Source organism: Drosophila miranda, chromosome XL (genome assembly GCF_003369915.1).
Source record: "Drosophila miranda strain MSH22 chromosome XL, D.miranda_PacBio2.1, whole genome shotgun sequence".
Classification (NCBI taxonomy): domain Eukaryota; kingdom Metazoa; phylum Arthropoda; class Insecta; order Diptera; family Drosophilidae; genus Drosophila; species Drosophila miranda.
The window spans coordinates 18,588,760-18,609,384 of NC_046673.1; the positions used below are offsets into that span (position 1 = coordinate 18,588,760).

The window sequence follows — 20,625 nt, forward strand, 5'->3', positions numbered from 1 at the left end:
ACAAAATGCTGTCCCATCGACTACAGCGGGGAACGGGCAGCAGGGAAGGCTTTGAGGGGAATTACAAAATCCATTGCCTACTTTTTGGGGCAGTCGAGCTAAAGGCTTGCGTCGGCTGTCTTTAGAGAACCTTTCAATCTACTCACAGCTACACTTGATTTGAAATTGTGGTAAATTAATTGTGAAAGCCCACAACTCTTCACTCCGACCCCTCCCTCCCCCCCCCCCAACCCTTGTTCTGCATTTGAAAAGGTGACGGAAACTCCAAAGTCCTGCCCAGGATCATAAATACGAGTATGTGTATCGTATGTGAGAGCCTCTCTGTGCGTGCGTCAATTATCCCTCTCCGTTCAGCACAAGAGGGGCGGCCGGAAGGGGGAGGCACGTGTGTGTGTGTGTGTGTTGGAAGGCCAGCAAAACTGTGACTTTGTCAAGCAGTTTTACCACTTTAAGCAGTTTTATGAATTCAGAAAGCTTGCCCAGCATGTCAGCACAGGTGGGCAAATTGGCTCCTAATTTCCCCTTTGTCTCGGCTCTCGATTAGAGGTCGAGCTTCGGCTGAAAGCGATACAATAATGGAAGGCTTTCCCTCGATACCATTGCAGATAGGGTATTGGTTCAGTGCAGAGCCTTGCTGCCAATGAATTACCCCATTTCGAATGCAGCTTTCAAATGAAATTGGAATTAAAACCAATTTATGATTCAGCTGGCAGCAAAAAACTGCAAAACAAAACCACCAAAGATATTTAAATTAAGAAGAAAAAGTCTCGTATGCTCGTATTTGCTTAAAATATTATACTCATATGCATATGTATGTGCGTATCTATATATTCACTGTTGACCTAACCAACAATATTCGCATATATAAACAAAACGATGGGGCGTGGGGGCCGGGAGACTGGGACTGGACTGGAAAATAAGTGAAGCAAAAGTGTGTGTGTGTGTGTGTGTGTTTTCGGATCCAAAAATGCAATTTCCCTGCAGACGTTTTGCATGAATTTTTAATTAAAAATGAATTAAAATTAAAGGGCTCCGTGCTACGAGTCCATTGTGAAACTTCGAATCGATGCTTTCACCTGGCCACAGAGGAGGTTATTAATTTCGAATCGGTTTCCAAATGGCAGCTGGAAATTAACGGAGTATATATAATAATTGCCTTATTGCCCATTTGTGATTCATTTCGATAATTGACAATTGCAAAAAATGTTCAATCGAAGTTTTGTTCTGCCATTAGGGCAATTACGAGCAGTGGGAGTGGCAGTCCCCCCAAACAATTGCCCAAATCCTCCACCGAAATGCGTAAACATTCTTCGGGGGGAAAAGGCATCAATTCTTCATTTGCTGGCATGTTTTTGTGCCTAACTTTGATTTGTTTACTCTTCAGATGGGAATCGCGCAATCGTGGGGGGTGAAGTGGGTGGCGTGGGTGGCATGTCGGGGCGTCGGTTGGGGGGGTGGAGTGGTGCAGGTGTTTTTCCAGTCTGCGGTGACTGGTGCATGACCAAGGGGAATGACCAGACACGCACGCAGCGAATCGCGTTTTTCCTTTCCTTTGCTTTCCGTTCTGTTCCATTCTGTTTTTTTTTCTGTTGTTTTGTTCTTTCACCGCACGTCAGGTCTGATATTTTGTTGGGCGCTTGTCTGTCATTTCCAATTTATTGGGCTCCTTCCACCTCCAATCGTACAACTCCACCTACCGATTCTCTCCGCTTGGTGGTTTACCCAACCTTTGGCCACCGCCTAACCCCACATTTATCCGTACGCCCCCACGTCTCGTCATCGCATTGGCATTTCCGCTGTCATTTAGGAATCGATAAATGTAGTATTTGCCTTTGGTAAATGATTTTCGTTTAGTTGGCTTTTGTCGATGCCTTCCTGCCTCTTTATCTCTTTCTCTCTCTCTCTCTTTTTCTCTCTCTCTCGTTCTCTCTGTATCTGTATCTCCTGTTCGATGCATTTGCGCTTTGGATGCATCTCCTGGCGACAAATCAATCAATCGGAATGTTCGGGGGACAACCGCAAGCGCCGCAACCGCAACCACAATCCAAGCAAACCGCACAGCCCCCTCTCTTTGTCCCACAGCCACGCCTCAAAGACCATCCCCATGAAGCGCAGATTAAGCAGCTTCTCCCACATCCATCCATCCATCCATCCATTCCTGTACCCCTTTTGGCTGGTGTCCCCCGTGTCTTGTATGCATAAAACAATAATTTGTGCATAAAACAGGGGAAAGGAAAGCGAAAACGCTTGGAAATGTTTATGGCACCACGGGGATCCCTCAACTATATTCCTCTTATATATATTCGTTTTCGTACAGTGCATAAATATAGCCCCAGCACAGAACACAGAACACAGAGCACATAAAGAGCACGGCCACAGAGAGGCAGAGATGGACAGAGCGATGTGCAGAGACGCCCCTCTGCCCCACCCCTCACAGGGAGAGGCTTGTCATTAGTTTGAATAATTTAGTTTTTTGTGCATTTTAGAATAGATTTTATCTGGCTGTCGACCGACCGACCAACCGACAGGAAGCGAATTTCGTAGCAGGGATCCTAGGAGTCCTGCTGCCTGTCCCAAAAATTTTAACTGCAAAATCTGATTCATTATCAAAACAACTTCTTTAGCCATCTCCACTCTCTGGCGATTACTCTATATCTATGTTTTTGTGGGTTTATTCGATTGCCGGTCGAATGCAAATTTCTGTGGTTTTTCCAAGAAAAATAGATTCTGTTTCATTTTAGTAAAATTCCCACACGAAATTTCTGGGAAATGCAATTTCATATGAAATTTCCTAATTGCATTTTCCCCTGAACAAGCAATGTCTTCCTCTAGCCATAGAGCTTCGAACCGCAGAATTCACTGAACCACTCCCACCTGCCCCGTTTTGTTGCCACAAATTTCATTTACCTGTTGTCCGAACAATGTGCAAAAAAATAGTGGAAAATAGAGTTTTGAAAAAGGATGTCGCTGCTGGAAGAGCGCATTAAATACGCATTATACGGGCTTGGGCAACGACCACAGGGAGTCGCGTCGCCCAATCTCTACCACCAAGCCCACCGTTTAAGCCCCCGCCCCCGCCCCCCGTCACTTCATTCTTCTTGGTCATGGAGCTCGCTTTATTTTATTGCTTTCAAATTAGCACAAAACTCAATTAAAAGCAGTGGGGGAAGGGGATGGAGCGTGGAGAATGGAGAGCGCGCGTGTGTGTGTGTGCGCCTAGATGCGCTTCAACGCGTATTTTGTGCTTCGACACTCACACAAGCACACAGGCACACACACGCATACGCTCGCAAAGCGACTCTCATTTAATTAAGTTGATTCTAATTTAATAACGAGCTGAATGGGTTTTTTGGGCAGAGAGAACCCGGTCCCCCACGACCGCCATGCATGCCTCCGCCACATCCGTGTGGCATGCCGCATCTGATTCAGATTCAGAGTCAGATTAAAGATAATATTGATGAGCAGAGTACTACAGAGAGAGAGAGAGAGACAGAATGCTGGGGGGGAAAAAATCTGAAAAAGCTGCTATCTGAATGGAAATAAATTCAAGAATTTATGTGATTTGCGGGAGGGAGGGAGGTAAATCCTGCCTGGAAATATTTGGCATATCTTTTAGCTGTACTTAAACAGAATATATAGATACCTCTGAATCGGTGTATCCAAGCGAAACCAAGCCAAAGAGTGGGAGATGGAAAGCTGCATGGATGTCTGGAATAACTTTCAGCCAGCGACAGGTGAACGGCAGGAGAGAGGGAGAAAGCACGGTCGGATACTCGTATGAGCATACTTGTAAGCCACTGAACTACGATGCACAGGGGGTCCGATCACCCCAGACACTGTCACTGTCACCCCCCAAACCAGCACAGACAACAGACCCCCATTTATTCCCCTATTTTCCTGTCTGTGCCCGCACACTCCCACACACTCACACACACAAGGCAGTGGGAGTGGGAAAGACAGATATAATTGAATGGCCATTGGACTTGTCCCTCGCTTTGGCCCTGACCTTGCCGCTTGCCGCTTGCCGCTGGCTGGTTGCTGGGTGATGGGTGCTAGAGGCCTATGCCCCGCCATTACCAGCGCCTCGTCTGTGTGTGGCATGGAACCACCTGCCGCTCGCCTTTGCATCCGTTCGCTGTATGAGTTAATGCGCTTACATGAACACCCGACGTCAACGCAAGTGTTTGGCATTGCATTTTAAGCCTCTGTGCAGCCGGCCAACTGTCACTTAATGGCCGCCACCACATGACCACACCAGCACCCATGCACCCATACACCCAACCACCCACCGATGGCACGAGCCAATGGCACACTCACACCCACACCCACAAGACATCATCACCCACTCGAAGCACCCGCCGTACACCCGAACACCCCGAACCCCCGAGCCACCATCTGCCGAGCGAGATTAGTGCAGCAGAGGCAAAGCATTGGTCGGCACGAGGCGTATACGTGATGTGATGTGAGGGGGGTGCCGCGCATAAATCAATAAAGTATCCCCTACCCCACCCACCCCTTCTCACTTGTGTGTGTGTGTGGGGGAGGGCATTGTTAACTCAATTTCAACACGGAAGCAATTTCCGCCACCCTGCAACCCTTTGGCTTATTAAATGCCGCTTGAGTCGTCGCAAAACTGCAATTTGGCATCTTGGGAAAGTGTCAGTCATAATGAGATGAGAGGTGCCTGCTGCTTGGCGCCTGGTGGCCTGGGATAGGGATAGGGTCCCGGGGATTCGATTGGGGAAGGGGTGTCTTGGGCGGTGGATTTCCAAGGCAATTTTGGGCGATGGATTCTGAATACCATTTTGATAATAGATAATGGCCCGTTCAACATGCCACATGCCACGCGTTACGCGCTCACCTCATGCCGCCATTCGGAGCCGCTTTTTGTGTGTGCGTCTGCGTGTGCTTATGTTTCGGTTTCTGTTTGCCTTGGGTTGGGTTGATTGCGATTTCGATTCAATTCAATTCGATTCAATTCAATTCAATTCGACTCTGTTCGATTTGATTTGATGTGATTCGCTTTCATTCGGGCAGGAGGCCAGGAACGAGCTTTTGTTTGGCTGAGAGCCCCTGCTCCCCGCTCTCCACTCCCCACTCCCAGCTCCCCACTCCCCGCCCGACCTTATGCTTCAATCTAAGCGGAAAACAAACAACAAATGCGGGGGCACAACGATGCAATTATGGGCTGGCATTACGCAATGGGCGTACACAGCCCTGCGGGACTGTGCGGCAACATCCAAATCGATACAGTGCCGCCAGCCATCTGTCCCGTTTGGAACACCTGTATTTTAGATAGAATTGGAGCAATAAGCAGCCCCCCACCCGCCCAATAGGCAATGATACCCCCTCCATGGCCCATACAGATCGAGAGAGCAGTGACAATATTCATCTAGCATCCTACGTCCTACATCCTGCATCCCAGATTAAAACCAAATAAAAATGAAAGCAACTAAGAGCAGAGCGGGAAATGTAAGTGCAATCGATCGATGCACCTAGTGACAAAAGAAACAACAATCGGCAGTGAAGCACGGAAGTGATTCGCGGCAGTGTGTGACCCACAGTGATCGAGCAGGTGCCGGCGGTGGCGGTGGTGGTGGTGTCGGTATCCGTGCAGCATCATCATCATCATCGGGCCCAGTGGCGGCGGGGCGCGTCTTTGGCGGCCATCTGGTGAACGGGAGGTGGCATGGCCGCCGTTGCCGGCCTGTATGGCCTCGGCGAGGATCGCCAGCACCGCAAGAAGCAGCAGCAGCAGCAGCAACACCAGAAGGAGCAGCTCGAGCAGAAGGAGGAGCAGAAGAAGATCGCCGAGCGAAAGCTGCAGCTCCGCGAACAGCATCTCCAGCGCAACTCGCTCGATGGTTACGGGTATGCCTTAACCTTAACTCTAGCCTTAACATTTTTTAAATCAACCAAACACAATACTTATTCACATAACCAGGCCTATGGGAGGTCTTCCTCCCATACATCTGAATGCATCTTGGGGCTATGCAGTTTGACAGTAGAACTCTTTTCACAGTGTCCCTGCCATTGGCTGCTCAAGCGGGACATCCCCATAGCACCACCCCATAGGTGCTTGCCACAAAATGGAGTGCCACTTTCCCGCCGACTTTCACACTGAAGTTTGTAGACGTTTTTATACTATATGGAACCAAAACGGAAGCACTGCGTGTGGATCAGTCTCCCTGGTCGCACCAAAAGGAAGAATCCGAATCCGAATAATCGAAAATCGTATTCATTCATAAAACATAAGCTGGGAGAGAGGGTACAGAGGAAGTACAGTGAGAGTTGTTTGTATGACTACTTCCCATCACCCTTTTGAAGTAGAGAAGAGACCCCGGCAGAAGTCTCCATACTTCACCTGAAGGATGCCAGGGCCAGAGCCAAGGCCAATGCCCTCTTTGAGAATGTAGACTATGTTGTAGCAAGTCTCAGCTGGTCAGCTGGTACGTCCAAGGCGCATCCTCACTTGGAACATTTTGCTTATCCTCAAGGGTGGCACGCTTCCTTGGATCTGGAATTGCTCGGTCGTCTAGATCCTCCTCTTGCTGATCAAAGCTACGGGACTTTGATACTCCACGGCTATTGGCAGTTGGCTGTTACCCATCGACTGCACGGGCTGAACAGGAGTGGAAGTAGGAGCACGAGCAGGAGCTACCTTCTTTTTGAGGACTTCACGGGGCATGGACATGGACGACGAACATGGCGTTTGACAACTCAGGAGTGGGGGCGCTATTGAACCTTGTTGCAACAATTGTCACACGTTTTCTGAAGTGTCCAGTCGACACAGCCGGCTCCCATATCTAGCTGGTTTAGCCATCTTCTGGTTTGCCCATCTCCGTTTGGCAGTCCGTGTATCCGGTGCCCATGCTGCCGCACAATCAAATAAAGATGAACAGTCGAAGTTGTTTGCTCGGCTGCAGCATAAAGGATTCGTTTACCGGAACAGATGGCGTTTCTTGCACCTGCCAGGCGGCCGTCAAATGAATAAAACGAGGCCGGCTCCTCAGCTGCCCCTTCAAGTGGCGCCTGCTCTTGGATCTGCAGTGGGAATGCTGAATGTGGCGGGGTGTGTGCGGAGGAACTTGTCCTAAAAGCGCAATAAACGTGACTAAAGTAAACTAAATCAAGAACAAAGAGAAGGAGAAAGCGAAACTTCCATCTAGATACATTTGTATCTACAGCTCGGTCGGGCAAACGGCAACTGGCAACTGGCACGGGGTTGAAAGCTGATCCCGTCTCCGTCTCCGTCTGACTCTGACTCCGTCTTCTCCGCCACCTCCTCCCGTTGTAGTTCCCAGGCAGCCCGGCCAATGTATCTCTGTATCTGTGCATCTGCATTTGTATCTGTAGCTGCTGTTGTGTGTATCTTTCGTTTGCTACAAAATAAAAGAGGGAAAACTGTGAAGAAGCTAAACGTGAGCCAAAAATTGTATTTTGTTCAAGTTGCAAGGGCCCCCGCCCCATCCCTCTACTCTACCACACCCCCACATCCTCTCTGTCTTGTCTCCTTTCGCCCTTATCCCAATCCAAAATCCATGTGGAGTACGCCGCCCATAAATGCATTGGATTCGCTCAAAAGCCTCCTAGAAACTTTTGGCGACCACACGGTTACGGGGGGGGGGAGGGGCACATGTAGGGGTGAATGTAGGGGCGCGGTGCGGAGGGATGATTTTCCAGTGCGCCATTCTTTTTTCTCCAATTTTTTTTTCTGTTGGTTCTTTTTTTTTGCCGTTGGAGAAGTTTCTTATTGGACTTTCGTGTGCTTGTGCTTAAGCTCGTATTTTATAGAATGATATTTTTGGCGGAATGCCAAAGGGGGCGGAGTCGGAGTCCCGTAAGAGGTGTGGCAGGACCGAACGAGCGTGTGTGTGTGTGTGAATGTGCACTGAAAGCCTTTTGGTAATTACATTAAACATGCCCAAAATGCAGCAGCAATTTACACATTTCTCAGGCTTTTCCCAAGCCGCTTTTCCTCTCTCTCTCTCTAGCTCCCTTCAACTCCATTGCTTTTGCTGTATGTGTGTGTGTGTGTGTGTGTGTGTGTGTGTCTCAAGTGACGTCACAGTGCTGCAGCAGTCGCCAAAGAGGAAAACTCTGGCGGCCATAAAAAGGGAGCTTCAGAGTGGGAGAAGAGCAGGAGGAGGGAGAATCGGTTAAGCAGTGGCCCATGTGTGTGTGTGTGTGCCACTGTGTCTGTGCAGCATCCTCAAGGACATTTCCACTTGTCTCTACTTCAATTTTGTTGCATTAGTGTCAGTAGCTCCTCTTTCCGTGGCTCTTGTTTTGGGCGGGCTGGTTTATGTCCCTGAATTTAGCTAGGCTCTGTTACCCAGTGGACCGTGGACCGTGGACCGTGGACCGTATTGGAGCCGTGGACCATTGAAGCAATGAAGCGGTGGAGCGGTGGGCGTGGCAGCTGCTATTGAGACAGAATGTCGCGACAACGAGGCATTCGCCAACGAGCGTTCCATTGGCATTCCCTCATTCTCAGTCTCATTCTCATTGAAATTCATTTAATTGCCAAAGGGGACCGACCCACTCGGCATTCATTGCACGCTCTCGTAGTCTCGTACTTTTGCGACAGATCAGATGCACTCGTAGCTCAAGCGGCAGCTGAAGTCTCGGGTTTTTGGAACACTGTGGCAATGTGGCAATGTGGAAATGTGCAAATGTGGCATTGTTGCGGCAGGAGAGCCATCGATTGGCATTCGGATTGAATCGAATTGAAGCTCCTGCTGTTGCTGGGCCAACATATGAATCTTCACGTCTCTCAGACGAATGTGCGGCTGCCAGCAGCTTAATAAACAAGAACGATTGCAATTAATTAAGTTTGATATATTCGTCGCACACTTTTCGGTGAGCAGATGGTGCGGCAAATACAGCTGTAGCCGGGGTCCTCTGCTCGGCAATCCTTTAGCTTCATTGAGTGATTGGCAGACACACTCTTAAGCCGATTAATGTTGATTATGGGATGGGGGATGCTGCAGCCGCTTTGTGGATCCATTCCCATTTCAAGCACTCAGAGTGCAACTAATGACGTTGACAAATGCTCCGGCTGTGCGGATCTCGTCTGCCTTTTGGCCGCCTCCCGTTCGCCATGGATGCAGTTGCCAACTGCCTGCCAAGAGCATCAAGCTGCTGGGCTGACGGGCTGCCGACGCTGTCAGAGAGTCTCTGAGCCGCAGACAGGCTGACGACGGGCCGCACAACCCAGCCGAGGCGTCGCCGGCGTGTCCCACTCCTCGCACACGTAGTTCTTCCACCTCACACCTCTGTCCCGGGCCAGACAGAGTCAGCTGGTCCTTTGGCTGCCGCCGCTGGCGGTCGTGCTGCAAATTAACAGCATGACACACATTTAAATCGAGCTAAATACGAGAGAGACAGGGGGCAGCGGGAGGGCTACGGGGCATGGGGAATGGCTTTGGAGTACGGCAGCAGTCGGTGCCCCAGGAGGCGAGCAGCAAAGCAGCTGCTGTCAGCCTGCTCCACCTGCGTCCCTGCATATTGAGGTTACGTGCCAGACACTCACGTGCATTCGCACTGCAATCAGCCATGAAGAGAAGAGCAGAGAGGATGGCAGAGACAGAGAGAGAGAGAGGAAGTGGGAGAGAAATGCTTGGGAATCACTGGTTCTATAAAGTATATCGTTACTCCCTCACCCAAATATAGATAAATGTCGATAAATCTATAAGCAATCGACCAATCAAAATACACTTAAGTATCGATAAATTATGGTTGAATTTTATCGCCTAGCTGATCCCCTTACTTGTATTGTTCGCTGAATCTAAAGCTCGCGCTTCTGAACCCATAAATATCCCCAGAAATCTCATTTACATAACCAGTTAGGCAATAAACTAACGCAAGTCGTTATCAAAATTATCGATTGCCCGCTTAAACACCAATAAATTATCGACAAAATACAGTTTGGCGATGGAAATGCAAAAACAACAAGAGAAAACTTTTCATTCTCTATTTTTTGGGAGTTTTCCGCCAGCCCCTTTGGAGTTGTCGGGCGGGGAAATGCCACAAAAGGCAACTTGGCAAAAGAAACTTCCTTGCTTGCATAATCGAGAGAAAGTGGGGAAAGTTGGGGAAAGTGGAGCGACGGGTAGATGCAGAGTGCCAAAGTGGCAGGGTGAAAGAGTGGCGTTCGCTGCCAATATAAATATGCGATTGGTATGAAAAATCGAAGGCCAACTTTGTAGCGCCAGCCATATTTCACACTCTACCGGGCACTAGTACCATCGGGTGAATATGTGAACAAAAAAAAAACACAGAGAAATCGAAAGATAGATGGAAAGAGGGAGGGACAGAGAGACAGAGGGAGAAAGAGTGGCGGCCGGAAGTGACAAGCAATTTGAACGGACGGCAAAACGATGCAGCGACGATGAGCAGACTCCGCCATCCTCGAAAGGCCCTCCAACTCTCATCCACATTCAAATCCTCAACCGCCGCTAGTCCTTCGTTGTGTGGCGCCAATTCTGTTCCTGCCCCTGCCACTGCCCTTGCAGCTCGCTTGCTCGCTCGCGCAAAGAACTTGCCATAAATTTTGCACGTTGTTTTGCTGCGCTGCACAAATGTTCGGCGGTGCCCCATCTCGATGGCTCTGGCGGCTTTGCCTCATTTTTCTTTTCTGCGGCTCTTTGCCCAAAAATATGTATATTTTGTGTCGTCTCTCTCTGTGTGTGTGTGTGTCTCCCCTCTGGTCGCATATTTTATGCAGTTGCTTCGGGCTCCTGAGAGGGTCTCTGTCACATAGCCCCAGTCCTAGGGCCAGGAGCCGGCCCAGAGCCAGCCAGGAAAGTCGGCCAAAGCTTCGGGCAACATTTCTTGTTGAATCGTTGTTGAGTTGCTGCTGTCCGTTGTAATTGCACCAATGGCGGAATATGAGATGCATGTCTCCATCTGGCATCCCTCCCTATGGCAGGGATCACAGCCCCGTCTCAGTCCTCCTTCATTTTAGTTGGCCCTAGCAGCATGTATTTTCGATCAAATAGGGCTTTTGCTCTTTCGCTTGGTATCACAAATCAAAATTGAAACCACATTTCGGCATCCACTATTTGTTTGGCGAGTGCTTCAACTTGAATGCAGCCAACAATTCCGTTCTATGCCTGTATTTGTTGTATATTTAGCCACTCGTAGGCCTTGCCCGTTTTTATAACCAATTAAAATGGTTTTCAAATTCTGCAAAAGGGTTTCTGAGGCCGACATTCATTGAAATATTTTTGTAACATACGAGTATGTACATAAAAAACAACTCAAAATAGTTCTGTTCATGGATTCAATGTTTGAGGAATTCCTAATGAAACGATGCTTTAGATTCCGATTCAGTTTCGGTTTCAGACAGCTGTGATATGAGCTCCTCCTCCTCCCACAGAGAACGTTAATTCGATGCGACAGGGCTTCTTCGCCGAATGCACATAACGAGAGCCCGCCTCCGACCGAGTCCTGGCCGAGTTCTTTATTGTTATCCTCGTTAAGCAGACACAAAATTCTCAGCCTCCGCCCCACCCTCCTGCCTCCGCCACTTTCCATTCTCCGATCTGGGGGGAATGGTTTGCCATAAATTTGGCAGCTTAACAGGCGAGCGAAAGCCCGAAACGAAAGAGGGCAAGAGCAGAAAAAAGAAAAACAGGATGCAGCAACCGAATGCAGGGGAAAGGTGCGGCGAGAGAGGGGGGGCGGTGCCGGAATGGCGATGGGTTACAAATGTAAAACAAGACACTAAAAATTTCATGAGCTCCACACAGTCTTTGACTTTAGTTTGAGTTTCAGTTTCGGTTTGAGTTTCAGATTGGACTGCGGTTAAGTGCATCCCCGACTAAAGCCATTATCCTTGCTATCCACTGCCGTTGCCGTTGCCGTTGCCGTTGCCGTTGTTGGTATTGGTATTGCGGCTATGCGTGTGCGTGTACGTCACTGGGCCTTTTTCATTGTGCTGTTCCTCTTTCGACTATTGCCAAAAATAAATTCCGGCCAGGCCTCGCTGGCCTCCCTGGCCTCCCTGGCCACATTGCCCTCTCTGTGTCCTCTTTGGCTAATTGATGGAATCCGAGTTTGCCGCAACCGCAATTCGAGCTCCCCATTTATTACAAAGCACATATGTATATGCATAAAGCGGGAGAGAGAGAGATATTATATGTCCTTAGGCATACTTTTCAGCGAGGACATAATCGATTAAGCAGCCACGATATGCGGAAGTTCTCTCGGATATGCAATTATTTATACGCGTAAACGAGTGCACGAGTACGAGTAGCTCTCAGCTCTGAGAACCGCCAGGCATCGAGTCCCAGCGAATTGTCATCGGTAAATGTATCAATCCCCATTTCATTCTCATTCTCATTAAAGTTAAATTTCCCTTGGAAACTCATTGGCAGACATCTTTGGGAGAGAAGGTGACTGCTTATCATTTGAATCCAGATTGAATGCAGGCTACATTTTCTTGACTAAGAAACATTGCTTTGGCATAGCTTCTGTTACAAAATGCGGAGGAATTCGTTATAAATTCTGTTCTCTGTTAATTGAAGAAGAATGCAGGAAATTGCTGCTCAAGATTCCTTAGAGCTAAGTGCAAATAGCTGTTAAAATATTTCATTTCAGCCTGCACCTCAACGAACCAGCAGCGACTCAAGAATGTTTGTTGCAAGCTCAACGCTGTCCAACGAAGATTTTCCGCCCTGTCGGATGTCTCCTTGACATCTTTCTCATTCTTTAAATTTAAATTGAGTCCTCTCCTAATTGAATTGTTTTCTGCTTCTCCCACTTTTCCACCTTTCCAACTGCAAGTGGAGGGAGAGTGCAACCCTTCTAAAACTCAATCTGGCTATATGGAGATATATACTTTTCGAGAATGTCCCTAAACCCTGGGTTATTGTCTTCTCTATTTGGGTTGCATTCATGGTGTCAGTCAGTCAATTGAATCCTTAATCAGTATCCTTCACTGCAGTGCAGCTCGCCACGAGCGGGGGCTCGAAAGTGCTCTCTCCTTGGGAAAGTTCAAACTTAATTTGGTTACCATCCAGCATCCCAACATCCCAGCGAGCCTTTCCACGGCTGGCCTTTTACGCTGGCCTGACCTGACTAATTGATTTGGTACGAATGCAGGGGATACGTATACGGGTACGGGTACGGGTACGGGTACGGGTACGGATACGGAACTCAATTTCAGTTGTTTGTCCATACAGCAGCGATGGTTGTTGCAGCAGATTGTAGCATTCGGCATACGGCATGGGCTAGCGGCTATGTGGGTATGTGGGTTTATGGATCTCTGGGCTTTTGGGAATGAGGCATGCGGCATGCGGCATGTGGCATGTGGCATGTGGCATGTGGCGGGTTAATCGCATTAGACGAGCGCGTGTATGGCTGCAGCCTTGATAGTCAGACGGGGACAGTCGGGGCCGGACACCCCCGGAACGATTTCGTACGTCACACGGGGGCGGTGAACTGTGCCGTTGATGGATGGTTCTCAGCTTTCTGTTCACTCAAGTTCCTTTGCTTCCGAAGTGAGTGCGCGCCCAGCATCCGGCCAAAGTCGAAGCTTTCCGGTGCTGCTAGCATGGTCCATGTTGGCGCCCTCTGTGAAACTTTGTTTTCTCTGGAAGCTGCGAAGCTACCAACAGCCTCGCACAGCTTCCGACTTCCATTTAAAGCTCTCAGTGTTGACAGTCGACAGTTGACAGCGTTCTGATTCCATTTTATTCCACAGGCTGCCGTTGCAACGGATTCGGGTTTCATTTTGAATATCATTTATTTCTAAAATAAACATTTCAATGCAAATAAGTGAACAAAAGCGCGTATAATCGAATTAGAGTGGTTGGAATTAGCTTATCCTAATATCGAACGATATTTGATCCATTGACACACGCACACTCTCGCCTTCAGCAGCTTTTGACAGCTGAGCAGAGCTTTATTCATTGACAAAATCTGGACAAAGCCAGAAGCCCGCGAAGCTCTCGCAGTGGCAGCCTGGAATGGCACTACCACTGGCACTGCCACTGGCTTTGGCATTGCCTGGATGCTCCTAAGCGTCTCCTGCTAGCCGCCAGCTGACAGGCGGCCGTGCGACCGTGGAAGCTTCCAGCGCTGCCGCCGTACTCAGCTGTAAGGCGGGTGGCGCGCAGCATCAACAAAAGCGCAGCAGAGAAGAGCAGAAACAGAAGCAGAATCAGAAGTACAAGTACAAGGAAGAGAAGGTGCACACGAAACACGAAATGCGAAACGAACGGAAATGAAACGAACGAAGGCGTCGCTGGTCCGTTGGTCCGTTGGACCGTTGGCGGCTCGCTTCAGTCTCACGCAGCCAGCAGCCGACAGTAGATGCCGACGAGGATGCAGAGCCGAAGAGCTTGCGAGCGAAACCGAAACCGAAACCGAAACGGAGACCGAAGCTCTGATTGAGTGCCGTATACCGTGTACCGTTAGCCGTTCCATTGCCAATTCGTGGTGTGGCGTTCCATATACTGCCGCGGGGCAGCACAGCAGAGCAGAGCAGCAGCAGCGAACAAGAAGCAGCAGCGACAGGCGACAAGCGACAGACGATAAACGAATAACGGGAACGCGAAAGGCGAAAAGCGAGAAAGAATAAAAGTCGAACTGAGTTCTGGCTTACGGTAAAAAAAAAAAAAAAAAACGAAGAAAAAAAGGCACAAGGAGAACGAGAGAATCGAGCAGAATTTTTGCTACAAATTTTTGTTGTTGTGAGTGCAAAAGAAAGTGAGAAGAAAGGCGAAACAAGACGGTGAAGAAAGCGCGCAGAGAGTGTGGAAAGCAGAAGAAAGCGCAAAGAAAGTTTTTAAGAAGAAGAAAGCCCGAAAAAGTTCGAAAAAGTGCGACTAGGCGAAGGAAGAGAGTGGTGTGTGGTGTGTGGAGTACCACGAAAGGCGGTCAAAATAATCGAAACTAAAGGGAAAGTGTGGCTGGAAATCGGAGACACAAAAAAGCAATTTAAATGGAGATAAATCTAATGATAAAGATACATAAAGCCCATGCCCGAGACCCTTCTCCTTTGTGTGTGTGTGTGTGTGTGCGTTCGCTTAACCTTGACACATCAAAGACATCAAAACTCAAAAGAAAAAACTACACACTTAATGCCCACATAGTACATATGTAGTATTTATATATCTGTATCTGTATCTGTATCTGTATCTATGTACGTATGTATATCTACTGCATAAAACGCAGCAAGAATAGATGATATTGGTGGATGGTATTGTGTCGGCAGTGCATGGCCAAGGGGGCTATGAATGCAATGATGAATGCCCCCGATCCGAGCACCGGATTCCTCTGACATGCCACACATTTCAGCAATCGAAATCGAACAGCATACACAACAACAGAATTGTATTTATAACGAAATGACACTAAACAAGTGGCTGCCACGAGAGAGGCAGAGAAGGATAGGCAGGGCAACAGATAGTGGATGTGGCAGTGGCAGAGGCAGTGGCAGTGGCAGTGGCAGAGGCAATAGTATAGTTGCCATCATAACATATTGTCAACTCAGACACATACGCACACGCAAGAGAGAGCCACAGAGGTAACGAGACAGTGGGGTAGAGAGAGAGAGAGAGAGAGAGAGAGAGAGAGCGAGTTGGTGGGAGAAAGTTATTAAGATGCCAAACAGCTGAGTAGGCATCTCCACCCGTTCCAGTGCCTCGGAGTGGCATACCTGAACAGCAAGAGGCAGGGGCTGGGGCTGGAGCAGGGGCAGGGGCAGGGGCAGGCCCAGAGGCATCAGCAGTAACAGTAACAATTCCGCTGTAAGCAATATTTTTGAGGTATATCCTTCTTAAGGACGTTCCAAAGGCAATTTGCTGCTACTGTTGGTTCTCCTGTGTCTGTTTATATATATTTATGTATGTATATATATATGTGTGTGTGTGTGTGTGTGGGCCTGCCCCACTCTCTTTCCCTAGCATTCCTTGCTCTGTGTTTTGTGTTCATCTTCTCACACAGACACAGACACACACAACAAAGAAAAAAACAGCAAAAAAAAAAGAGATACGAATGCAGATAGGAATGGAAATGGGAATGTGGCATGTAGGATGGGGGCAGGACCCTGTGTAAATCTCTTTAAAGGGTAGAAAAAGAACTGCTTAGGAATGTTGTTTAACCTTCAAAGAAATAACCCAGCACACATACATATGTACATAGATATGTATGGGGCCACATACGACACTTGCATCGTGCATGGAGAGATTCCGCGAGTACGCGAAGCTGGGAGTCTTCTGCTCAATTGTAGACCTACAGATACAGCAGACTTCAAACTGAAATCGAGCCTTGTTCTGAGTTTATTCCGCACCACAGTGCGTATGATTGATATTATAAAACTTACAAGTTTACCCACGATGCGTATGGATTTTATTAATTTCAATGTCTGACCCATTCTTGCGCGTTATTCATGGATTTCTTGACAAAAATTTAAGGCATTACCCGCTGTATACGCGGTGTATGCGTTATATTCATGCCACGCCACAATTTCTCTGTAAAATACCCACCAGAAGTAAGATGAATAGGCTCGTATGAAGGAGCTTATTATAGCACCCATGCCTGTGCCCGTGCCCGTGCCTGTGCCACAGTGCGTATACGTGTATGCAATGCATGCACTAATCATACGCCCTGTTGGCCCTGCAATCTGAACTCGATTTGGCTGCAGCAGGCTCCAGTGCCAAGCCAAAATCAATTAGAGGTCAGAGATAGAGCAGAGTAGAGGGCTTTAGGCCGCTTTTCACCTGGCTGCAATTTGGCAGTCGCTCTTGGCAAACGCTCAATTCCGTGTCACCTGCTCCTCCTGGCCCCACACCGCCGGCTGACCTTCGAGGGATGCCAAAAACACACTCGCTCCTGCACTCGATTGATAGATGGCTTCCTTCCGCTGGATATTGCCTCAAGCTGCAGGATGTATGAGCTTCAAACTGTTGCACCAACACAAGTACAAGCACACCGCACACAGCACATAGCCATAGATAGAGCGATGGAGAGAAGCAACGTTAAAAGCTAATCAAAATTGATTAAAAATCGCTCAACGGGAGGGAATCGTGTTAGGGGGGGGCATGGGGTGCATGGGGGGCACGAGGGGGCGCAGAGCATGGGCAGCGCATGGCATAATGCAGTTTTGACCATCAATCAATTAGCATCAGTCAGTGACAAGTCAGGAATACGTGCCAAGCCTTGGATAACTAATCGAGAACCGATCGAATAGCGAAATCTCATTCTCATCCGCCATGGATGCCATGGATGCCATGGAGTTGTATGTATTTTTTTATTTTTATTTTGTTTTTGCTTTAATTTTTGTTTGAGTTGATTTTGATTTATGTTTTTGTATTGATTTGATTTATCTTTATGTTTCTTTTATTGCTTGATTTTGTATTTATTTGTTTTGTAATTTCTCCATCGATCTATCGACGCAGCTATATGTCGGATAATCTTCAAGTCGCCGTTGGCATTGAGTCCTTAAGTCAAGGATACTTATTCTGTCGCTGCAGCTCTTCCTGTACTTTGCTTTAATTTCTAAAGAAATCTAAAGTCTGTACTCCTTCATTGTGACTGCGAATTCCTTTCAGCATTGGCTTTACACTTAGCTTCTGGGGGGGGGGGGGGGGAGGGGAGGAAACAGCTACAGCGGAAACTGTTTTTGGCCTCTGGACCTGTGCCTTTTGTTCTTGCCTCCATCTTCATCTCTGGCAGCCCTGCCTTTTGTTTCTGCTGCTGCATCTTCATCTCGGGCCGCCTTTGGAGCTCCATTCAAAAGCTGTGTCTGTGCAAATATGCAACTTGGGATGAGATTCAGCCTTAGCTTCGGTTCAGCTTTTAGCTTCAGTTTATGGCTTGGATGTATTTATGTTATGATCAGCTTCCTTCGGTTCGGTTCAAGCTCTGTTCATCATCTTGAGTTCCACTGTGGAAGACCTCGGTGTCTGCTCTGCTCTGCTTGCAAGAAAGTTCCGCTTTAGTTCGACGTCTGCCTCTTCTTCAGCTTCATCTTTGGCTTCAGTTCATCTGCATCTTCGTCTCCATCTTCACATGCTCGTATTCCGCCCAGTTCTTAGCCCAGTTCTCAGCCATGTTCTCAGCCAAGTTGCCAGCCCAGTTCTCAGCCCTGTTAGATTCAGTTGAGTTCAGTTGAGCTCGCTTCAGTTCATCTCAGTTCGGTTGAGTTGCCTTCTTAGGGCGGGGGCGGCGGCTGGGGGTTCCATAAAATGCGTGACAAGACAAAAGCGACACAGAGGCGTGAGTGGATGTCTCTTTCTATACATCTCCATCTCTCTCTCTCTCTCTTTCCCTTGGCATGGGATTTTAGGTGTGGGGGGGGGGGGGGGGAGGGTGAAGTATTTACTGCGCACACCGACAAAAAATAGCAGAATCAGACCCCAAGAAGGAAACGAAATTCATGACGCTGACGTTGGATGGTGGGCCGCTGAATGGGGGGCCAGCGGGCGGCGGGCATAGGCAATGAGGAGCCCGGCCCTGCGCGGCCTAGCCAGGACAGGCCCGGCCCGGCCCGGCCGGCCCTCGGGGACCCACACATACAGCTGCAACAACAGCAAACACGCAGACGCAACGAAAAAAACAAAAAAAAAACCAAAAAGCAAAAAAGCAAAAAAACAAAAAACAAAAAAACGAAGAAAATTGAGACAAAATAAAAGCAAACTTGACAGCTGCTTAACACTCCAGACTGCAAAGCGAGTGGAAGAGAGAAAGATAGAGAAAGAGACAGAGAGAAAGAAGAGAAAACAGAGAAGAAAGAGCAGGTTTTTGGGTGATGTATAGGTAAGAGGTGTCTGATAATAACTGCAAAGATAATGGCAGAAGGACACTGACAGAGAGAGTGAGAGAGAGAGAGAGAGAAAGAAGCTTTGACTAGGCGACAGGCCATACGAAGCACCGAACAAAGCAGGAAACGCCAACAAGCGAGTGGGACACAGAGAGAGAGAGAGAAAGAATCACACGGCATAACGGTAAATGAACGCAGGACACGCAGGACACGCACGCACGCACGCACGCAGGACACGCACAAGCGGGCCATGTGCGTTGTTGCCTTTCGTGTTTCGTTTTCGTATTTCTGCTCGTATTCACATTCGTACTCGTCTCGTTTTACTCTCTGCATGTCCTCCGTGTGTGTGTGCGTGTGTGTTGGTGTTGCATAAATCCGCCAACAAGTTTCCCATTGTGCATGGCCGCCCCCAAAAAACAACCTGCTCTCACTACAGACCCATTACATACGTTTCGTTTTCATCGTGTTCCATTCGTGCCTCTTTCTCTGTCGCTCTGTCGCTTGGTCTCTCCTCTCTCTCTCCCTCTCTGTCTCTCTGGCTGCTGCTCGCTCGATTCTAGCCATGACTCACGAGAGCTTTTGCCCTCGTGCTGCTGTGTTTTGTTATACACACACAGATACTACCTGTTTGTGTGAGTGAGTGTACCTTTCGGTGTGTGTGTGGGTGTGTTGGTGCCATTACAGCGCCAGTTAAGCGCTTACACGCTTCAATTTCTCGCTTGCCACTTATGGCCCAGCATTTGTCGCCTTTCGTCCTTTCGTTCTTTCGTTTTTGTTGTAGCTGTTCCATTCCAGTCCACTCTCGTTATCCATTTTCGTCTCGTTTCACTGCGTTCCGTTTCAGTTGCCATCGTTGCGTTTCGTTTCGCTTCGTTTCGCTTGGTTCTCGGGTTTGTCTCCACGTTTTGCGCGCTTATTCCAGGGGGCGAATGTTTTTTCGGGCGCCCCCGCCCCCGCACCCGCACTGGAAGGCCCCTCAAGCAATGCTCCTCGTGCACTCGCACGAAAAATATGAAAATACAAATCAAACAGCCAGAAGAACATCCTCCAGCCAGAGCAGGAGCGACAGCAGCTTCTTCCTCTTCTACTACTACTAACATACTACTACTACCTCCACTGCCACTTATTCTACTCTCATCCTCCATCCTCCATCCTCTTGTGTGTCCATTTGGCTTCCTTTTTAGTGTTGTTTGCGTTCGAATTCAACTCCCAAAAAGTATTGGTCGCCGACACACTTACAGTTTTTTTGTGTCACTTTGTCGCTTTTGTCGTGTGCCGTGAAGTGAAAGTTGAGTGCAGCTGGATGATGTCCTGAACGGCCAGCAAAGTGTGTGCGGGCGCGTGAGGAAACTTCTACAAATTTAGAAATAATGTGCAAAAATAGGTGGAAAAATAAAGGCAGCAGCAGCTAGCAGTTGGCGTGGACCATCATAGGCACTTCCCTTGTATTTATAACCCAGGATAAATCCCTCTCTCTCTCTCTATCTCTCTATCTCTGTGTGTGTGTGCGTGCGTGCGTGTGTGCTTACCTGTGCGGCAGCTCAGCCCACATTCGGTTGCTCCTGGGGCACCATCCATTCGAAAGGTTCAAGGTTGTTCTTCCCAACTAACAACAAAAACAAAAACCAAAGAAAAGTCGCGCCAAAAACAAAAAACAATCTCAATCAGTGCCAATAGTTTTTATTGCGAACAGAGCGAAAGAGTGTCCCCCTTTTGAAAAAAAAAGAGAGCGAGTGAGAGAGAGAAGCGAAGAGTAAAGAGAAAGTGTTGGGAGTGTAGAATGTAGATGAAGACAAAGAGAAATAAACATAAATACAAGTGAAAATCGAGACTGAGGTGTCGGTGCGGGT

At 48.3% G+C, this 20,625-nt stretch overlaps 1 protein-coding gene across 17 annotated transcripts in view; it reads left to right on the plus strand.

Annotated features, from left to right (window-relative positions):
• The window catches only part of LOC108162264 (potassium voltage-gated channel protein Shaker), a 147,057-nt gene that overhangs the window by 88,121 nt on the left and 38,311 nt on the right, over positions 1-20,625 (plus strand). The window contains exon 1 of one of the 17 annotated variants that reach the window (XM_033397935.1): positions 5,356-5,871. The exons of 13 other annotated variants lie outside the window; for them this stretch is intronic. In XM_033397935.1, coding sequence (XP_033253826.1) covers positions 5,690-5,871 — 182 coding nt within the window. In that variant the 5' untranslated portion in view covers positions 5,356-5,689. Of the gene's footprint in view, positions 1-5,355; positions 5,872-20,625 lie in introns of those variants that run through there. 3 more of the 17 variants (XM_017297001.2, XM_017296937.2, XM_033397979.1) reach the window with 3 other exon arrangements.